Raw genomic sequence first — 16,350 nt, forward strand, 5'->3', positions numbered from 1 at the left:
TAAAACCCATTAAAACCCATGACAGACATATTGTACCTGCACTGCGGTGTTGGTGGGTCTGGTTCCATTAATATACATGTCTGTTCCTGTTTCTGCACTGTTATTGAGTTTCGACGTCCAGTTAGCCAACCAGTAATCGATTGCCACAATGACGGAGTGTTTGAGGAGTTTAGAGAAAATCATGAGGAAGACCATGAAGAACCCCCCAGAAGACAGGTAGCACCAGCACACCTGAGAGAGCAGCATGGATCATAGTAAGAAAAGCAGTAGTCACTGGTTATTTGGTCGGTCAAACTTGTTATTCCTCTAAAAAAATAGTAGCAGGTAACTAACACTACACCAAACAACTGTCCAGTAAACTAGCTGAGGTTATTTTTCTTTTGTGGCAGTTAATGTTGTTGCTAACAACACTTTAAATCACGAGAAAATGTCATTGTGCAGATGAGTGGATTACCTTCCACGGGATCTTTGACCTTCTGTTGGTGGTCGTGGAAAAGTTGTCATCGTCTTCCTCCTCGGCTTCTTCTTCTGTTAGAATAAAATCCCATTTAGAAGATATCATTTTTATTTTAAGGTGATTATAAATTAACCATTTTAATCATCACAGATGGTATTGAAGATGCCATGGTGCTAATTAGTGATAAGTTACATTCAATTAAAATACTAGAAGGACTTTTGAGTACTAACATGTTTCCTACAGTAAATCTAGAATATTTTGGAGAAACAAGCACTCCACCAAACTTTGACAATGAACCCTAAGATGGCACTATGTCTATGTGTCATCATGTCTTTTCAGGAGGAAACTCTGACAACATGACTCAACCAGTTACACTGAAAAGGAATCTGTCACCTTCATCTTCATCATCTATTTGGTTCTTGGCCTCTCTGGAGTAGAAAGCTCTCCTCAGCGTCTTCCGCTCAAGTGTTGTTTGACTGTCCTGCTGAATGTCCTACACACCGGAGGAGTGGATATAATAGGAGAAACATTAGAGTAGACAGAAAGCTTTACTAAACACTTAGACAGCTGCAGATTTATACCGTACCTTCTCCAGCCCTTGATCCTGCCTGTTCATCAGGGTTTTCCAGTGGTCATAAAGTTCAATGTCATGAGTCTGAATGTCCTTCAGAGTTCCCTCTCGCAGGACTGTACCATCCTTCATTGCTATAATCTGGACAAAACACACAATATAATGTTAAGGCTCAATGAAAACTGAATTTATGACATGTATTTTCCTGCAAACAGAAGGCCCTACCCAGTCTGCATGTATAAGATATTGCAGTTTGTGGGTCACGAGGACCACGGTTCGTTTATCATCCTGCAGAAATTTAAGGATTCCTTCTTGCATCAAATGATCACTGAGGTGGATGTCGAGTGCTGAGAATGGATCATCCTGCAAGATTTAAGAGAGAAGCATGGATATCAGTTAATCTGACAAACGAATGACTTTCTCAATCTGAAATGCTTTTATACGTATTCACTTTTAAAAATGTTTAGTCCTGAATACGTATGTAATCAACTGGTTTAAACTAACATTTGTAACACTGACACATATGTCTTCTGCTCTGTCATGTTTCACTCTCATAAGTGAATACCTGGAGGATCACATTTTGTGAGAAGTATTTATGATCATAAAAGACTTTCAAATTGAGTTTATTTTCAAATGAAAAGCAAATCTGATGTATATCAGATTTATGACAGACAAAGCCTTAATTAGAGATGTGGTGGATAAAAGTCTCTTGAGTATAAACAATAGTCTATATCTTAATGCTCAAACCCTTACTTAGAAAAGTCTATTTTGTACTATCTGTACAAATTACCATTGATTGTTTTTTCTTTTTTTTTTTAAAAAATTGCCATGAGAAAAGTTTTTTAAAAATCAAACAGAAAGATTCTAACCTGAAAATGAATCCAACAGGAAGTGCAAGAATATGCAGTTCCTCAAATGGCTTGCTCCATACACTATGCTAACTTTAAAGCTAGTTGAGAGGTGTCATATTTTTTGGCAAGTACTGTAAAAAGTCACTGGTTTGCTTCTGGCTGAAGGCACAAATCCCCTTTGGGGTTATATCTGCAAAGGCATTTTTGGGGGCTACCTGTGACAAGGGAGCACCTAAAAGTAGCTGTGGAGTCACAAAAGACGATTTTGGTTTCTGTGGAGAGTTTCTCTCTTTATGATAGCTGGACAAAAACTCTCCAATTGAAATTCAGTCTTTAAATTTCCATTACGAGGGGAGAGACTACTTTGACTGCCAAGTAGCTTTGGCTGCCGCCTTGTCCACTTGTTAGCTTTTATTAGCATGTATCTATGTTGGCTGGATGAATCTGTGATGTCAAAAGGTCATCACTTCAAGCTTTTGGAAACCAAAATGTTGACTGTCAGTTTGTTCAATTCGAGGCTTCAAAACAGAAGGTCCTGGACCAGTGGGAGATCTCACGTCTGTACATTTTTTATGTACAGTCTATTTTCAGTCTATTTATGTACAGCATTTCCTTGCAACACTGGACATGGAATAATCTGCAGAAGTGTAAAGTGTGCATGTTAGCCCCCATAGGGAAATAGTTCCTCTGCATTTAACCCATTCACCCAGTGAAGCAGTGGGCAGCCACCAGTGCAGCGCCCGGGGAGCAGTGTGCAGGGACGGTACCTTGCTCAGGGGTACATCAGGGTAGCCGTTCAGTGGAGTCGAACCCCCGACCTTCCGATCATGGGGCCACCACTCTACCTACTGAGCTATCCCTGCCCAAAGATTAAACCTAAGCAAGCTTTCAGTTTCCATCATAAGGAATGCTGTAAAGGAGGCATGTGGAGGCAGGTAGGTATTAGTATATTGTACATCATGATGTAGATGTTGTACTTTTGTTGTATTTTTTATATAAATTCGGTTTGCATGGCTCCTCTTGTGGAAAATACGTTTAATCTCCCTTAGACTTCCTGGTTAAATAAAGGTAAATCCGTAAATAGATATTTATACTTTATGAAACAATGGAAAAAACTGTAATGTGAAATTTCCAAGCAGAAATGATTAGTTGCACCATGTAAAAGTTAGTAAATTCTCCCTGTGTCTCTGTACTACCTGTTCTACCTGATTTCTGAGATAATTTTGATTATATCCAGCTCTTCATCACAACTTAAACTCCTCGGGATAACAGCCAGATGTCCATTAATCTTTGTGCTAACAGGACGGCGGATGCTATAATGTGTTTTATACTGTGTTAATGAAGCCTGTGTTATGGCTGTGGGATGTGGGAGTGTATGACGCATATATTCCAGCCCTGATATCAGATATGAACAGCACAAAAGAAAAACATTCCCTCCTCATTATACATTTCATTTTTTTCTTAACCATCGTAGACATTACAAAGGGTCATGAGTGTATAAAAGAATTCCACTGATGGATTTTAATGAGGAATGTATGCTTGCTAATGGACTAAAAATCGAGGTGGCAGCAGGAAATTACACAACTACTCAGCCAGATAAACAAATGACAGCATTCACTGTCATTATCCCAACGGCCACAATGTACTGTGTGTCACATAATACATCACTGCATGATACATTTAATTATATAAAAAAGGGAAGATTAGAATACTACAGAACTTAATCTTGTAAAGAAATGGCATTATCTAATTTGGCTACAAATTAGGAGTAAAAGTCTTTATTTTACATTAAAAAAAATTCTAATTGCACATTGTAAAAAAGAAAAAAAGACAGAACTCAGAAGAGTTTCCAATGTTTTGAACATTAAAAAGAAAGTTTAAGGGAATTTTAAGCTTACCAAGAAGACGATGTTGGTGTTTTGGTACAAAGCTCTGGCCACACAGATTCTCTGCCTCTGCCCTCCACTCAGGTTGATGCCCTGACACAGAAACAGATAAATTAAATCCCTTCATGTGATTATGTTGTTTTTTTTTTAAGGCAAATTAAAAACTTGCATACTCTCTCTCCAATCTCAGTCTGGTCTCCGAATGGCAGCAGGTCAATGTCTGGCTGCAGAGAGCAGGCGTCAATCACTGCTTTGTACCTGAAAAACACCCATGAACATGTCAGGAAAGCTCTCAATGTGAACACAAAGCACCGCTGAGGTGAGCTGTAACTGTGAGCTGTGGGGTTCTCACCGCTGTTTGTTGAATGGACTACCGAAGGTGATGTTTTCCTCCACAGTAGCGTTGAGCAGCCAGGACTTCTGGGCAGCGTAGGCAACAGAGTTTCTGTTCTTGCTGTGTGCACCACAGGAAATAGAGGCAAACAGATACTAGGTAAAAAAAATGCAGGTCATGCATCCATAAAGCTTTAAAGAGCAGAAATACTGATCCACCTTCACAGCAATGTTGCTTACAGTTCAGCATCCTTATGATTGTTAAAGTATTTAGTTATTAATATAATAAGTCATTCACTAAGGAAAAGCTAACCTAAAAAAAGTAAAGCAATATTGTTTCTTGAACAAATAAAAATACTAGTGTTTAATTCCAACATTACGTTTTAAATATAAATTTTTAAGTTTAATCTGGGAATTTCTTTTTGTTCTCTAAAACCTCTCCATTGAATTCAGCACCATAATACAACATTGCAGCTTTATTTACAGTTATCAGTATGTAGCTTTTTGCTGTATCTAAAGGCTAAAGCTAACATAAGATCAGTACTCCTGTTCTGATCAGCTTTATGAAAGTGGGACCCAAACATAAAAACAAAAACAAAACGAGGAGGAAGAGAGGGAGGATTATGTTTGTAAATCTGTCAAACTCCACTGCAATGTAAAAACAACTTGTGAGATATGAGGGATAAATATGAAGGTCATGGATGAGGTTAATGATGAGCTGCAAATTATCAACAGTTAATAATGATAAAAAACAACATGACATCATCTACAGCAACACAATCATGAATACAAACATCAACACGTCAAAAACCACTGCTGGGAGTCTGAGCTGAGACCCGCTCTGGTGTGAAGTCGTTAATGAGGTCAGAGAGCTGTGATGATGACAGTTTTCTAATATTTTGTCTCTAAAAGTTGTTTTTTTCTCGTCCATATCTGGCTGTATAGTAAGTAATATATATAAACGTTTAGGATACCCGAATTCAGCCATTTCTCAGAACTGTACTGTCTTAAATTGTGCATATTCAGAGGTATAGATGAAATACAGGGAGTGCAGAATTATTAGGCAAATGAGTATTTGCTAAACCTAAACCACTATTAAAATAATTATTTCCGCTTATTGTAAGCAGCACGGTGGCACGGTGGTTAGCACTGTTATCGCACAGCAAGAAGGTCCTGAGTTCAATTCCACCATCAGGCCGGGGTCTTTCTGTGTGGAGTTTGCATGTTCTCCCCAGGGTGTACCCCGCCTCTCGCCCTATGACAGCTGGGATAGGCTCCAGCGCCCCCCGCGACCCTGAAAAGGATAAGCGGAAGCGAATGGATGGATGGATGAGTATTTTGTCCACATCATCCTCTTCATGCATGTTGTCTTACTCCAAGCTGTATAGGCTCGAAAGCCTACTACCAATTAAGCATATTAGGTGATGTGCATCTCTGTAATGAGAAGGGGTGTGGTCTAATGACATCAACACCCTATATCAGATGTGCATAATTATTAGGCAACGTCCTTTCCTTTGGCAAAATGGGTCAAAAGAAGGACTTGACAGGCTCAGAAAAGTCAAAAATAGTGAGATATCTTTCAGAGGGATGCAGCAGTCTCAAAATTGCAAAGCTTCTGAAGCGTGATCATCGAACAATCAAGCGTTTCATTCAAAATAGTCAACAGGGTCGCAAGAAGCGTGTGGAAAAACCAAGGCGCAAAATAACTGCCCATGAACTGAGAAAAGTCAAGCGTGCAGCTGCCAAGATGCCACTTGCCACCAGTTTGGCCATATTTCAGAGCTGCAACATGACTGGAGTGCCCAAAAGCACAAGGTGTGCAATACTCAGAGACATGGCCAAGGTAAGAAAGGCTGAAAGACGACCACCACTGAACAAGACACACAAGCTGAAACGTCAAGACTGGGCCAAGAAATATCTCAAGACTGGTTTTTCTAAGGTTTTATGGACTGATGAAACGAGAGTGAGTCTTGATGGGCCAGATGGATGGGCCCGTGGCTGGATTGGTAAAGGGCAGAGAGCTCCAGTCCGACTCAGACGCCAGCAAGGTGGAGGTGGAGTACTGGTTTGGGCTGGTATCATCAAAGATGAGCTTGTGGGGCCTTTTCGGGTTGAGGATGGAGTCAAGCTCAACTCCCAGTCCTACTGCCAGTTTCTGGAAGACACCTTCTTCAAGCAGTGGTACAGGAAGAAGTCTGCATCCTTCAAGAAAAACATGATTTTCATGCAGGACAATGCTCCATCACACGCGTCCAAGTACTCCACAGCGTGGCTGGCAAGAAAGGGTATAAAAGAAGAAAAGCTAATGACATGGCCACCTTGTTCACCTGATCTGAACCCCATTGAGAACCTGTGGTCCATCATCAAATGTGAGATTTACAAGGAGGGAAAACAGTACACCTCTCTGAACAGTGTCTGGGAGGCTGTGGTTGCTGCTGCACGCAATGTTGATGGTGAACAGATCAAAACACTGACAGAATCCATGGATGGCAGGCTTTTGAGTGTCCTTGCAAAGAAAGGTGGCTATATTGGTCGCTGATTTGTTTTTGTTTTGTTTTTGAATGTCAGAAATGTATATTTGTGAATGTGGAGATGTTATATTGGTTTCACTTGTAAAAATAAATAATTGAAATGGGTATATATTTGTTTTTTGTTAAGTTGCCTAATAATTATGCACAGTAATAGTCACCTGCACACACAGATATCCCCCTAAAATAGCTAAAACTAAAAACAAACTAAGAACTACTTCCAAAAACATTCAGCTTTGATATTAATGAGTTTTTTGGGTTCATTGAGAACATGGTTGTTGTTCAATAATAAAAATTATTCCTCAAAAATACAACTTGCCTAATAATTCTGCACTCCCTGTATAGACCCTGTTAGAAAGTCTATTATACAGCTGGCTCCTTGAGGTGGCAGTGTAAGGAGTCTTTGGGTGCTGCTTAGGCTTAATTACTGATTGTCTACATGTGATGAGGTGTTGGTTAAGGGGTGCCTGAGGTTGTCTAAGAGGGAACAATACATCTTTGCTCCCAGTTGCTGATTTCATCTTAAACTTAGTAATTGATGGGATTATGTAAAGCAAATAATCCCAGTATATGCTGTTGTACGTCCAAAACTGGAAACACCATTCAAAGCCTGAAAATGAAAGTCACCAGTGTGCAAACATTTCTAGTTTTTGCATACCATTTTTTAATTATCTAACAATTTGTCAAAAAAATCCCATTTCTCATCTAATTTTTTCATATTTATGGTTGGGGTATCCTTCAGCTGTGGTTTTTCTTTCTCTGGCCTTGTTCCTCTGACACAGGTTTGTTGTTAAAACTTTAAATCAACTAGCAAGGTTATAAGTCTAATACTTTTATTTATTTTTATGATCTAGATTTTACAAAATTCACAAAATGCTTCGCCCATTTGAGGGAATGAGAAGGCTCCAGTGGACTAATTAACAGACAAAAAAAAGGGGGAAAAGTTCTAATTAAAATTTTCTTTTGAACCTGTTGGCATGCCTACAATTTTTATTCTATAACCATCATATTACCCTCAAATCATAAGAAAATTAATCTTCTTACCAACAAAGTCTTCCTCAAAGTCACCACATGTATATTTTTCGATCTGAAGCCATTAGATTGAGAGGTCTGTCATCCAACTGCCACTGTCAACAAACCGCTATTATAAATAAACTTTTTTGGAGAAAAAAAGTAATAAAGTGGCCAGCTCCCGTTTTCTTATTTGGTGCTATCTTCTAGCAGAAATATCGCAATTGCATCAGAAAGTCTGTTTATAGTCTGTTTATTTGTTTGTTTGGTTTTTGTTTGTTTTTTTGAATGGGGGGGTCCAATGACTCCCAGCAATAAAAACAAAAACAACAGACGGCACGTGAACAAAAAGCAACACAATGAGCAGAACACTCTCTGAAGGCTGACGGTCCTGAACACACACAATATGACCTGATGTAGCAAAATCATTTAAGAAAGAAAGAATAAACCAATAAGTGATCCATCTGTGGTTCCTCATTAAGCTGCTGTCTTACTGAACTTGGTTCAGGTTTAACTTCAATCACATTTCAAGTCCTCATAAGCATTAGATAAAGAAAATCTCTGTATTTAAAAAGTTAAAATAATGAAACGCTTACTGGACGTTTTACCTCTTTACAAAACAAAAGAAAAAATCAATAAAAGTAAAATAATGTTGCATTAATAAACTGGCAACCTTGCATTGCTTTTTAATTTCAGTATTATAAGCTGTGTATTCACTAAAGAATTATGGTTTTTGTCTATGACTAACACTATATAATATTTATTTATATAGGTATAGAAAAGACAGCTTATATATATGTGTTCAAGAACAACAACCTGGCTATTTGCAAAATGGCAACTTCTTCTGAGGCACAGTAACACTGACAAATGGGGTTAAAACTGAAAGAGGAGGAGAAGCAGAGGAGAAAGAAGAGGAGGTGAGACTGAGGGGTCAAAGGGTCACATCATTCTGAGGTCGAGACCAGAAGAAGAGCGAGTACCTCCTGATGTCTTCGTCAGACTCCTCTGCCTCTGACCAACTGTCAAAGTCAGTGTGTTAGAATTAGCCTGCTGCCGTCCACTGCATGTATATTTGCGCTTACGTGTGAACACAAGGACAAGACCACCGCAACAAAAGCAAAGCGATAACAAAACACAAAAGATGAGCTGCTGCTTCGCTTTTTAAGGAGGAAAACCAAAAGCACGAAGAAGAAAAAAACATGAAAACAAATGGAAGAGTCATGTCAAACCCCAGCCTGCCAGCTGTTAACTGAATTAACCTTCCCACCCAGAAAAGAAGGGCTGTGTAAGTGATGCAGTCATTGTCTGTCTGTGATAATTAGGTTTTGTGGCTTCCTCGACAATGAGGTCGTGTATTTTCTGCGACTGAGAGTGTGCTTGTGTAAGAATCATATCCCAGCTTAAACTAGCACAGGCATAAACAGAAGAGCCTTCAACAAACAGAGAATCTTCAATCCAACTGCTAAATCAAGCCTATTTACAGAAGGACGTGCAGCATCAAATACGCCCTGACTGCACTTTAAAAAGTATCCAGCCCTCACTCTCCGCTCATGCTAATTTAAGCTCAGAGACATTTTCAGTGTTACTTTAAGGATGTACTGTTTCTTGTTCTCCAGCTCCAGTACTATTGGAGGACTAGTAATAGAGTTAGTAGAGTAGAGTTGAAAGGTTTACATTTCAAAAATTACATGGTTGTCAAAAGTCATACACAAAAGTCAGCTAATATATTTAAAAATAGTGAGTGAGAATCTGGCAAGAGGAGTGCTAGAACAAAGAAAAACAGTGCAACACTGTATAAACCTATAGAATAATGACGTGTTCAGTTTAATCAAAATCAATGATTGATGTAATAAATATGCATAGATGAGCAAATAGTCTTTTCTGTTTCTTGCATGTCAATGAATATTCGATTTTACTGTTACGTCTACAGTTTAACAAGACATGAAAAATGAGTAAAACCAAATTAGCTTTGAAAAAAAGAGAAAAGTTTAAAAGCATCATGTGTAGAGAGGCTGCAGAGAGGACAGCATTTATACTTCTGAGTTTCGTACGTGGTGTGTGTTATTTATTATGTTTGTTTTATTTTAAACAGCTGTAAGAAACTAAATAACACATAAATTATCTTCTCTTGCAATTAGTTTCTCAATATGTAACACTGTAATGTAACAATTTAATATTTTTAGATTAGTCTTATGACATTACAAAAACATTACAACAGCGGCAAGAGTTACGCAAGTTTCAGACCCTTCTCAGATGGTTTGGTCACTCTAAGAGCTTTCAGTGTGTTAAACTTCTGTACTGGTTCTCTTGGCTCATGGAAATCAGTTTAACCACTGAATAACATAAAGTAATCGATCCATCAGGCATGTGTTACGACGATACAGTCTGAATGTTGTCGCTATCCTGCTACAACATTCAGACTGATTAATGTCTCTGCATCAAAGCAGAACCAAACAGTGAATGTCCCATTCCTCTGAGGCCATCATCAGCCAAGAGCATCAGACATCCTAATGTAAGGATAAAAATTGTGTTCCTTCAACATTTGAGAGAAATATGAATGTACTGATAATTATGTGGCTTCCACAGATCTCCAATATTAACCTCACTCTCCAACTTCAGGCTAAACCTCAGTGCTGCCACTCAGTACAAACGTGCAGCAGATTTTAGAGTAAAAACTCTCAATGACAGCTGTGCATGTCCACGTTGTTCTTTTCCGAATTTCAGTGCAATTTTGCACTAACTCAGCAAACACCAGATAGAAAGTGTCCTTGGTAAACTCAGAAACTGCTTTACCTGATATCAGCACTGGTTTCTGTAGGGCTCGTGAACCACAGCCGATCACACCTTCAGATTACTTCCTAATGCGATTTACTTACTTAACCTTCATAACACACGGTGAGCAATAAAAAAAAATCATCCAAACTGCTAAATGTAAACGTTGAAAGGCATAAAAAATGATATGGAATGATTTGTAACCTCTTTATATTAAACTGATGGGGAAATGCTGTGCTCAGTGAGCAGTGAAAGATGGCAGTTACCTTTTTGGGTGTAATAAAAAATTATGACTAATAAACTAATTTAACACCAAGAAGATACTCATGCTTTTGCCAATATACCCCTTTAAAATAACATGAGGGTATGCAAGTGAGAAAATAGTACCTATTTTCAAGCCTGAGTATTTACAGTCTGTGTTTAAATGACTGTAGACCAGAGAGAAGGTACCTTATGTTCCCCTCGTGGATCACCTCACAATCAGGCTGCCTGATATGGCAAGAAAGCAGAAGGTAAAGGGAAAGAAACCACACACACACACACACACACACACACACACACACACACAACCACACACACACACAACCACACACACACACTGGTTAGTGTGCAAAGACAATATAAGAATATAAAGACAGATATATAGGCGATAGAAATTCAAAAATCCTCTAAAAAAAAAGCAACTGAAACTTGAATTACAGAAAGAAAATGAGTCGTAGTCACAGGACAGTTGTCTAATATGACGGCGCACACTGCAGACACCTACAGCAACCTTTTGTTTCCATTTCCAGCTTCACATTGCACATTAAAAATCTGTGTATGAATGTCATGGTATTTGGGGATTTTTAAATGACTTCTTTAATTTCTTTAATGACTTTAGTTGTGGTCAATCATGGTCAATGAGAAGTTAACAGGCCTAAACTTCTGACCACAGCTCTACATAAACACTTATGTTTATTCAAGTAACCTCCCAATTTTAACACTGTGGGTGAAACTCCTGAGTGAACCACTAAAAGTGTGAAACTGTCAGGACATTGAGAAAAACTGATCACAATTATGGAAGCAACTGAGATGTTACAAATGACCAGTGTTATCTCAGAACTTCTCTTCAATTAGCATAAGACACAGTAGAAACCAGGAAGTCCTTTCCTCTAATAATAAAATGTCCAGAGACGACAAACACAGCTGACCTCTATGTGTCGTAGAAATGGCTCATTCCTGAAAGTGAAAGCAGAATCACCTTCAGGCTTTGAGGCTATGAGATCTGCTTATTACCAAATATCCTCCTCGTAATTGATTCAGCCAGTGTCATTTGGTGTTTGTGAGGCTGAAGAACCAGTTTGTCTTTTGCAGTTTAATTAAATAATAAAATGAATGAAAGCATCTTTGGTGTAACTCAATATCCCCCATATTTTAGCGAATGAATGGCAATTACATTAAACTCGGGGAGAACATAATGCTTTTAAACATCATAGTTTGACTGTAACTGAGTCGTCCATAATTGATTTTATAAATGGAAAGCTTTCCAGAGGAGAAGCTGACAGATCCCAGATGACCACGAGAGCGGCAAATTAAATGACAGTGAATGTCGCTGCTGGACGTTTGACACTAACGAGCCAGTAATTGATTCTTCTCGTTACTGTCAGCATTACTCTGTGCACAGACAAGAGATTATTAGTTTACATTTGTTCCCAATCATGGTCATGAAGACGTACTATATGCGGCCAGATGTGTAAAATAAAAATGGCGTGAAACAAAAACAACTGAAAGTACTTAACTGTTTGACTAAACAAAATAAAATGAGAAATATGAGATTATCATTCTGATACATAAAAAAAAAATTAAAAGGTTTATACACATAGAAACACATAGAAAGAACAGAAGAAATTTCAAATATCATCATATACAAAATACAAAGCTTTTAGAACATGGGTTCCACTTCCTCTATTTAATTATTTGCAGCACACCAAAACAGCTACTGTATTTATTTATTATTAATCCACCAGCTTTGGATCCTCTGTTACATTTAACAGATTCTTGCATATTAGATACTAAGTACTTATAAAATATTTTCTTACTTGCTCCAGTAGACTCCCCCCTCGATGGCTTGCATTTCTCCAAGCATGGCCAGCAGCAGGGAGGATTTCCCACAACCCACCTGGCCCACGATCATTGTCAGCTGACCTGAGATAGAATGAAATGAAAAAGGTGGTGATGGTAAACTAGCTAGAAACTCAGTTAATCTCCTAAAGCCACCATTTCACTGGTGGCCCACATGGAGAAAGGATTAGGTGTTCTTTCAGCCACATGCTAAACAGACTCTTTGCAGTCACGTAACAAACTAAAAAAAAACTTTACTGCTTCCATGGCAGTTAAGAGGGTAAGTATGAGCCAGGTTTAGCTAATGAAAAGTAGATGTTGTGATAGTTTGCTGGTGCGTGTTAACACAATGCCAAAATCTTCCCAGGAGGGGACATCTCAGAAAATTCAAACTATGCAATACTCAGAGAAATTCCAAAAAATCAAAGACCTACATCTCAAACTCTGCAGGCCTTAGTTAAAATTCATGACAAAACAATCAGCCAAATACTGAAGAGGCATGGTGGTCTGGAATGGTTGCAATGTTACATCTGAACAAACAATGTGGAGATGTTTGGACATAATGCACAGCACCACAGCATGTCAGCGCATACACTTCATACCAGCACCTTGCACTTACTGAGTCAACCATGAAATCTTCTGTATGCAAAAGTATTGTAGAGTCAAATGTGAGGCCATGTGTCCGACAGCTAAAGTTTGCACCAATGAAAGTCACCCTGACTGAAATCCCACCCTACAAGCTTTTGAATCATGCAGTGTACTTAGTACTTTGTTTTTCAGATGACTGCATAGAGTTATGTGAAAGCTTCATTTTTCCACGATTGCAGACGATGAAGTGTAACACCTGTTTTAAAAACAAGTTGGGAGGCTGTGGAAAATCTAAATGACAACAATGATTTTCAAATCTCACAGATGTTATTCACAACTGCGCATAGAAAACAAATTGAGTTTAGACTGAGAAAATGTACGATCGATGGCAGCAACAGGTCTGGAACTGATTCTCAGATTAAGATTCATACGTTTGACGATTACATTTTTCAGATGAAAGATTTTTAATTTGGGGGTAGTTGTATAAAAGGGGGGTGGGCGTGACCTGAACCCAAACCTAACCTTGCCTTTAACTCTAGCTAAATTTATCTGGTGGATGCTACTTTATTACAGAGTAAGGCACACTGTAACCTTTTAATATTTAAATATTCATGATTCTGTAAGAAGACTATATGTCATAAGATGTTTCAATAACTTGAAAATTGTATGTTAATGAGAATCTGAGGCATTAAATGTGGAGGGCAGGTTAACCATTTAGAAACCCCGCTACTTACTGACATCAACAATACACCCCGCTCATAATCTCTCAGATAACAATGAAGGCAATCTATAAATATGATTACAAGAAACTTTCAGACAAAACCAGTCAAACTAAGCTTAAAAGGAGCTCAGATCTACTATTTGTTTATTATTCCTTATCCCCTAAATGCAAGCAGCCACTGTGAGCTGAAAGTCTGTAATGACTCTAAAACAAACTGAAAAACGCACAAACATAACACTCCAGTTACTCCGAACAACATTACACCAGCACTTGGCAGGACAACAAATCCTGGTTGTCTTAGTAGTAGCATGACTGGGATGGCAAGCAAGTCACTTCCCGAGGGAAACTGCGTGTGTGTCCGTCTGTGTGCGTGTAAGACATACTATACAGTCCATTTGTTAACAGCTTCATCAACATGGTCTCCTGACACTCAGTGTTTCAGTTACAGGAGTGCAGAATTACCGCAGCTCTCGGTGTAACAGCAGCGTCATGTATACTAAAACAGTGTTTGTCACACTGAAACAGTAAAGAAAAAAGATAAGCTCAAAACTTCCTGTGATCTTAAATCTCAAAAACTAGATTTTAAAACAAGAAGAGAAACGTTACAGCGAACAGAGCCACCATAAGAAAGTGAATGGCAGCAGATGTATTAAAATACGCAATGATATGAGTGAGATCCTTCCCTGTGGATGTATGCTTCTAAATTTAAAACACTTGGCAGAGTCAGTATCTGGCTGTGATTGCATGATACTGCTTTAATACACAAAGCAGCATTTAATGTTATAAAGTTCTTAACAAATTTTAGACCGCCACCGAATATAAGGTTTGTGACAAAACCAACCTAAATTTACAGTTTCTCTAATGGTTAATCCACCAGTGTGCACAAACTCTTTAATCAAAATGATATTTTTAATGGTAAAAATAGGTCATGTTGATCATTTTTTTCATATTTACAGTTTAAATTTTTTTAAAGCAAAAAAGTTTGTCACATTTTTAAAAAAATGAATAAATGTAACAATAATATATTTTTTTCCTTCTTAAATTAACCTGAACAGAAAAATTAATTTCATCGGTGAAATGGTATGCCAGCTTAAATGTGGGTATAAAAACATAAATTCAGTATTATTTGTCTAACACATAACAACATAATGTTTACCTAGAGATTTCTGAAATATTTGTGTTTTCCTGTTTACATGACAGGTGGTCTAATACATTTGTTAAGCACCGTATATCATATAAAAACAAGTGTTTTTATATAGCAAATTCTAAAAGAACTGGGTCTGACAAATATCCACATTACAAAACATTAAAGAGAAAATATGATACACATCAAATATGAATATGTAACCAAAATATTAGTAAAATAAAAGAAAGTAAAAATCAAATGCTAAAATATTAAACACCTACCAGCCATTTGGCTGGAAGGTGGGTTTTAAAGGTAGAAAAGCCAAATGGCTGCTCTCTGGGACTCTAATTAAGGCTAAATTATGCTTGTAGCCTATAAAGTGATATATATAAAATAAAACAGGTCCCAAAAACAGAACTTTGAGGTACACCAAATCTAACTGTTGAAGAACAAACCTCAAATGTCACGACATCTAAGAGAATTAAAAGAAAGGAAGAGTATGAGGAGAAGAATCAGCAAGGTTAGGTTCAGGACAGAAATGATTAGGTTTGATGCATCATATATAACATATGTCAAACCCTTTTTATTTCAACAAAGTTTCACTTAATAGCTGTATAGGTATACACTCTTAAGGCATTGTAAACCTCTTATGTTTTGAGCACATTGCGTTTACATATAATGAAATATATGCAACATAAACAAAATTTCCATTGCCACATACTAGAGTTTCTCCTTATACAAACCTGAACTTTAAAGTATTCTACCTGTCGTCTAGTCTTACCTGTTGGGATCCGGATGTTGATGTCCGACAGTGTCAACAGGTTATTTCCCCAGGTGAAGGATCCACCTGTGACCTACACAGAGAAATAAAAAATAAAAAGATCCGAAGGTAACAAAAGGGTTATACTACTAAAGTGCGCTAAAGTGCTTTTTTTCCCAGCACATGACTCTCAGTAAATTCCCATTATGCAACATGAATACGTGCTGTTTTCTTGTTACGTGTGAACCCACTGGAGCAAAGGACATGACCCACTTTACGCCCCGACCCAGAGTTTAAGAAATGCTAACAGTAAGTGCATTGCAGCGAACACTGCTGAGATAACACACACACTGGGCTCGTGGCATGAGGGACACCAAACCAAATGTCATCCTGTGACGCATTTCACATCAAGTTCACTTTGGTGAATGCTGACAAATAAAAATCTGTTACACAAGAGGGACAGGTGCTACAGCTCTGTTTTGTCAGTGCAAGATGTGTGAAGGCCTGATCCACTCACACTTCAGTAGGAGATTACGGTCAGTGTCATCGATGCAGCCAAAAAATCACAGGTTTGCATTAAAAGGCCTGACAGGCTATATAATATACAGTATGTATTCATGGTTTCCGATAAGTTCACCATCCAAAC

At 38.1% G+C, this 16,350-nt stretch overlaps 1 protein-coding gene across 2 annotated transcripts in view; it reads right to left on the reverse strand.

Moving 5' to 3' along the window:
• abcc9 (ATP-binding cassette, sub-family C (CFTR/MRP), member 9) overlaps positions 1 to 16,350 on the reverse strand; it is a 79,130-nt gene that overhangs the window by 30,935 nt on the left and 31,845 nt on the right. For both annotated transcript variants that reach the window (XR_014889221.1, XM_085252235.1), the window contains exons 17-28: positions 15,726 to 15,798; positions 12,488 to 12,593; positions 10,860 to 10,898; positions 8,618 to 8,656; positions 4,118 to 4,219; positions 3,939 to 4,023; positions 3,778 to 3,858; positions 1,254 to 1,391; positions 1,044 to 1,169; positions 851 to 950; positions 455 to 528; positions 37 to 231 (exon numbers count right to left, since the gene is read on the reverse strand). Coding sequence is in view for 1 of the 2 variants with exons in the window: in XM_085252235.1 (XP_085108361.1) it covers positions 37 to 231; positions 455 to 528; positions 851 to 950; positions 1,044 to 1,169; positions 1,254 to 1,391; positions 3,778 to 3,858; positions 3,939 to 4,023; positions 4,118 to 4,219; positions 8,618 to 8,656; positions 10,860 to 10,898; positions 12,488 to 12,593; positions 15,726 to 15,798 (1,158 nt within the window). In the remaining variant the exon portion in view is untranslated. The remainder of the gene's footprint in view (positions 1 to 36; positions 232 to 454; positions 529 to 850; positions 951 to 1,043; positions 1,170 to 1,253; positions 1,392 to 3,777; positions 3,859 to 3,938; positions 4,024 to 4,117; positions 4,220 to 8,617; positions 8,657 to 10,859; positions 10,899 to 12,487; positions 12,594 to 15,725; positions 15,799 to 16,350) is intronic.

The sequence above is a fragment of the Mchenga conophoros genome, linkage group LG17 (assembly GCF_057382185.1).
Source record: "Mchenga conophoros isolate Kocher_MC1m ecotype Shallow Benthic linkage group LG17, M_conophoros_male_GT1.1, whole genome shotgun sequence".
NCBI classification, from domain to species: domain Eukaryota; kingdom Metazoa; phylum Chordata; class Actinopteri; order Cichliformes; family Cichlidae; genus Mchenga; species Mchenga conophoros.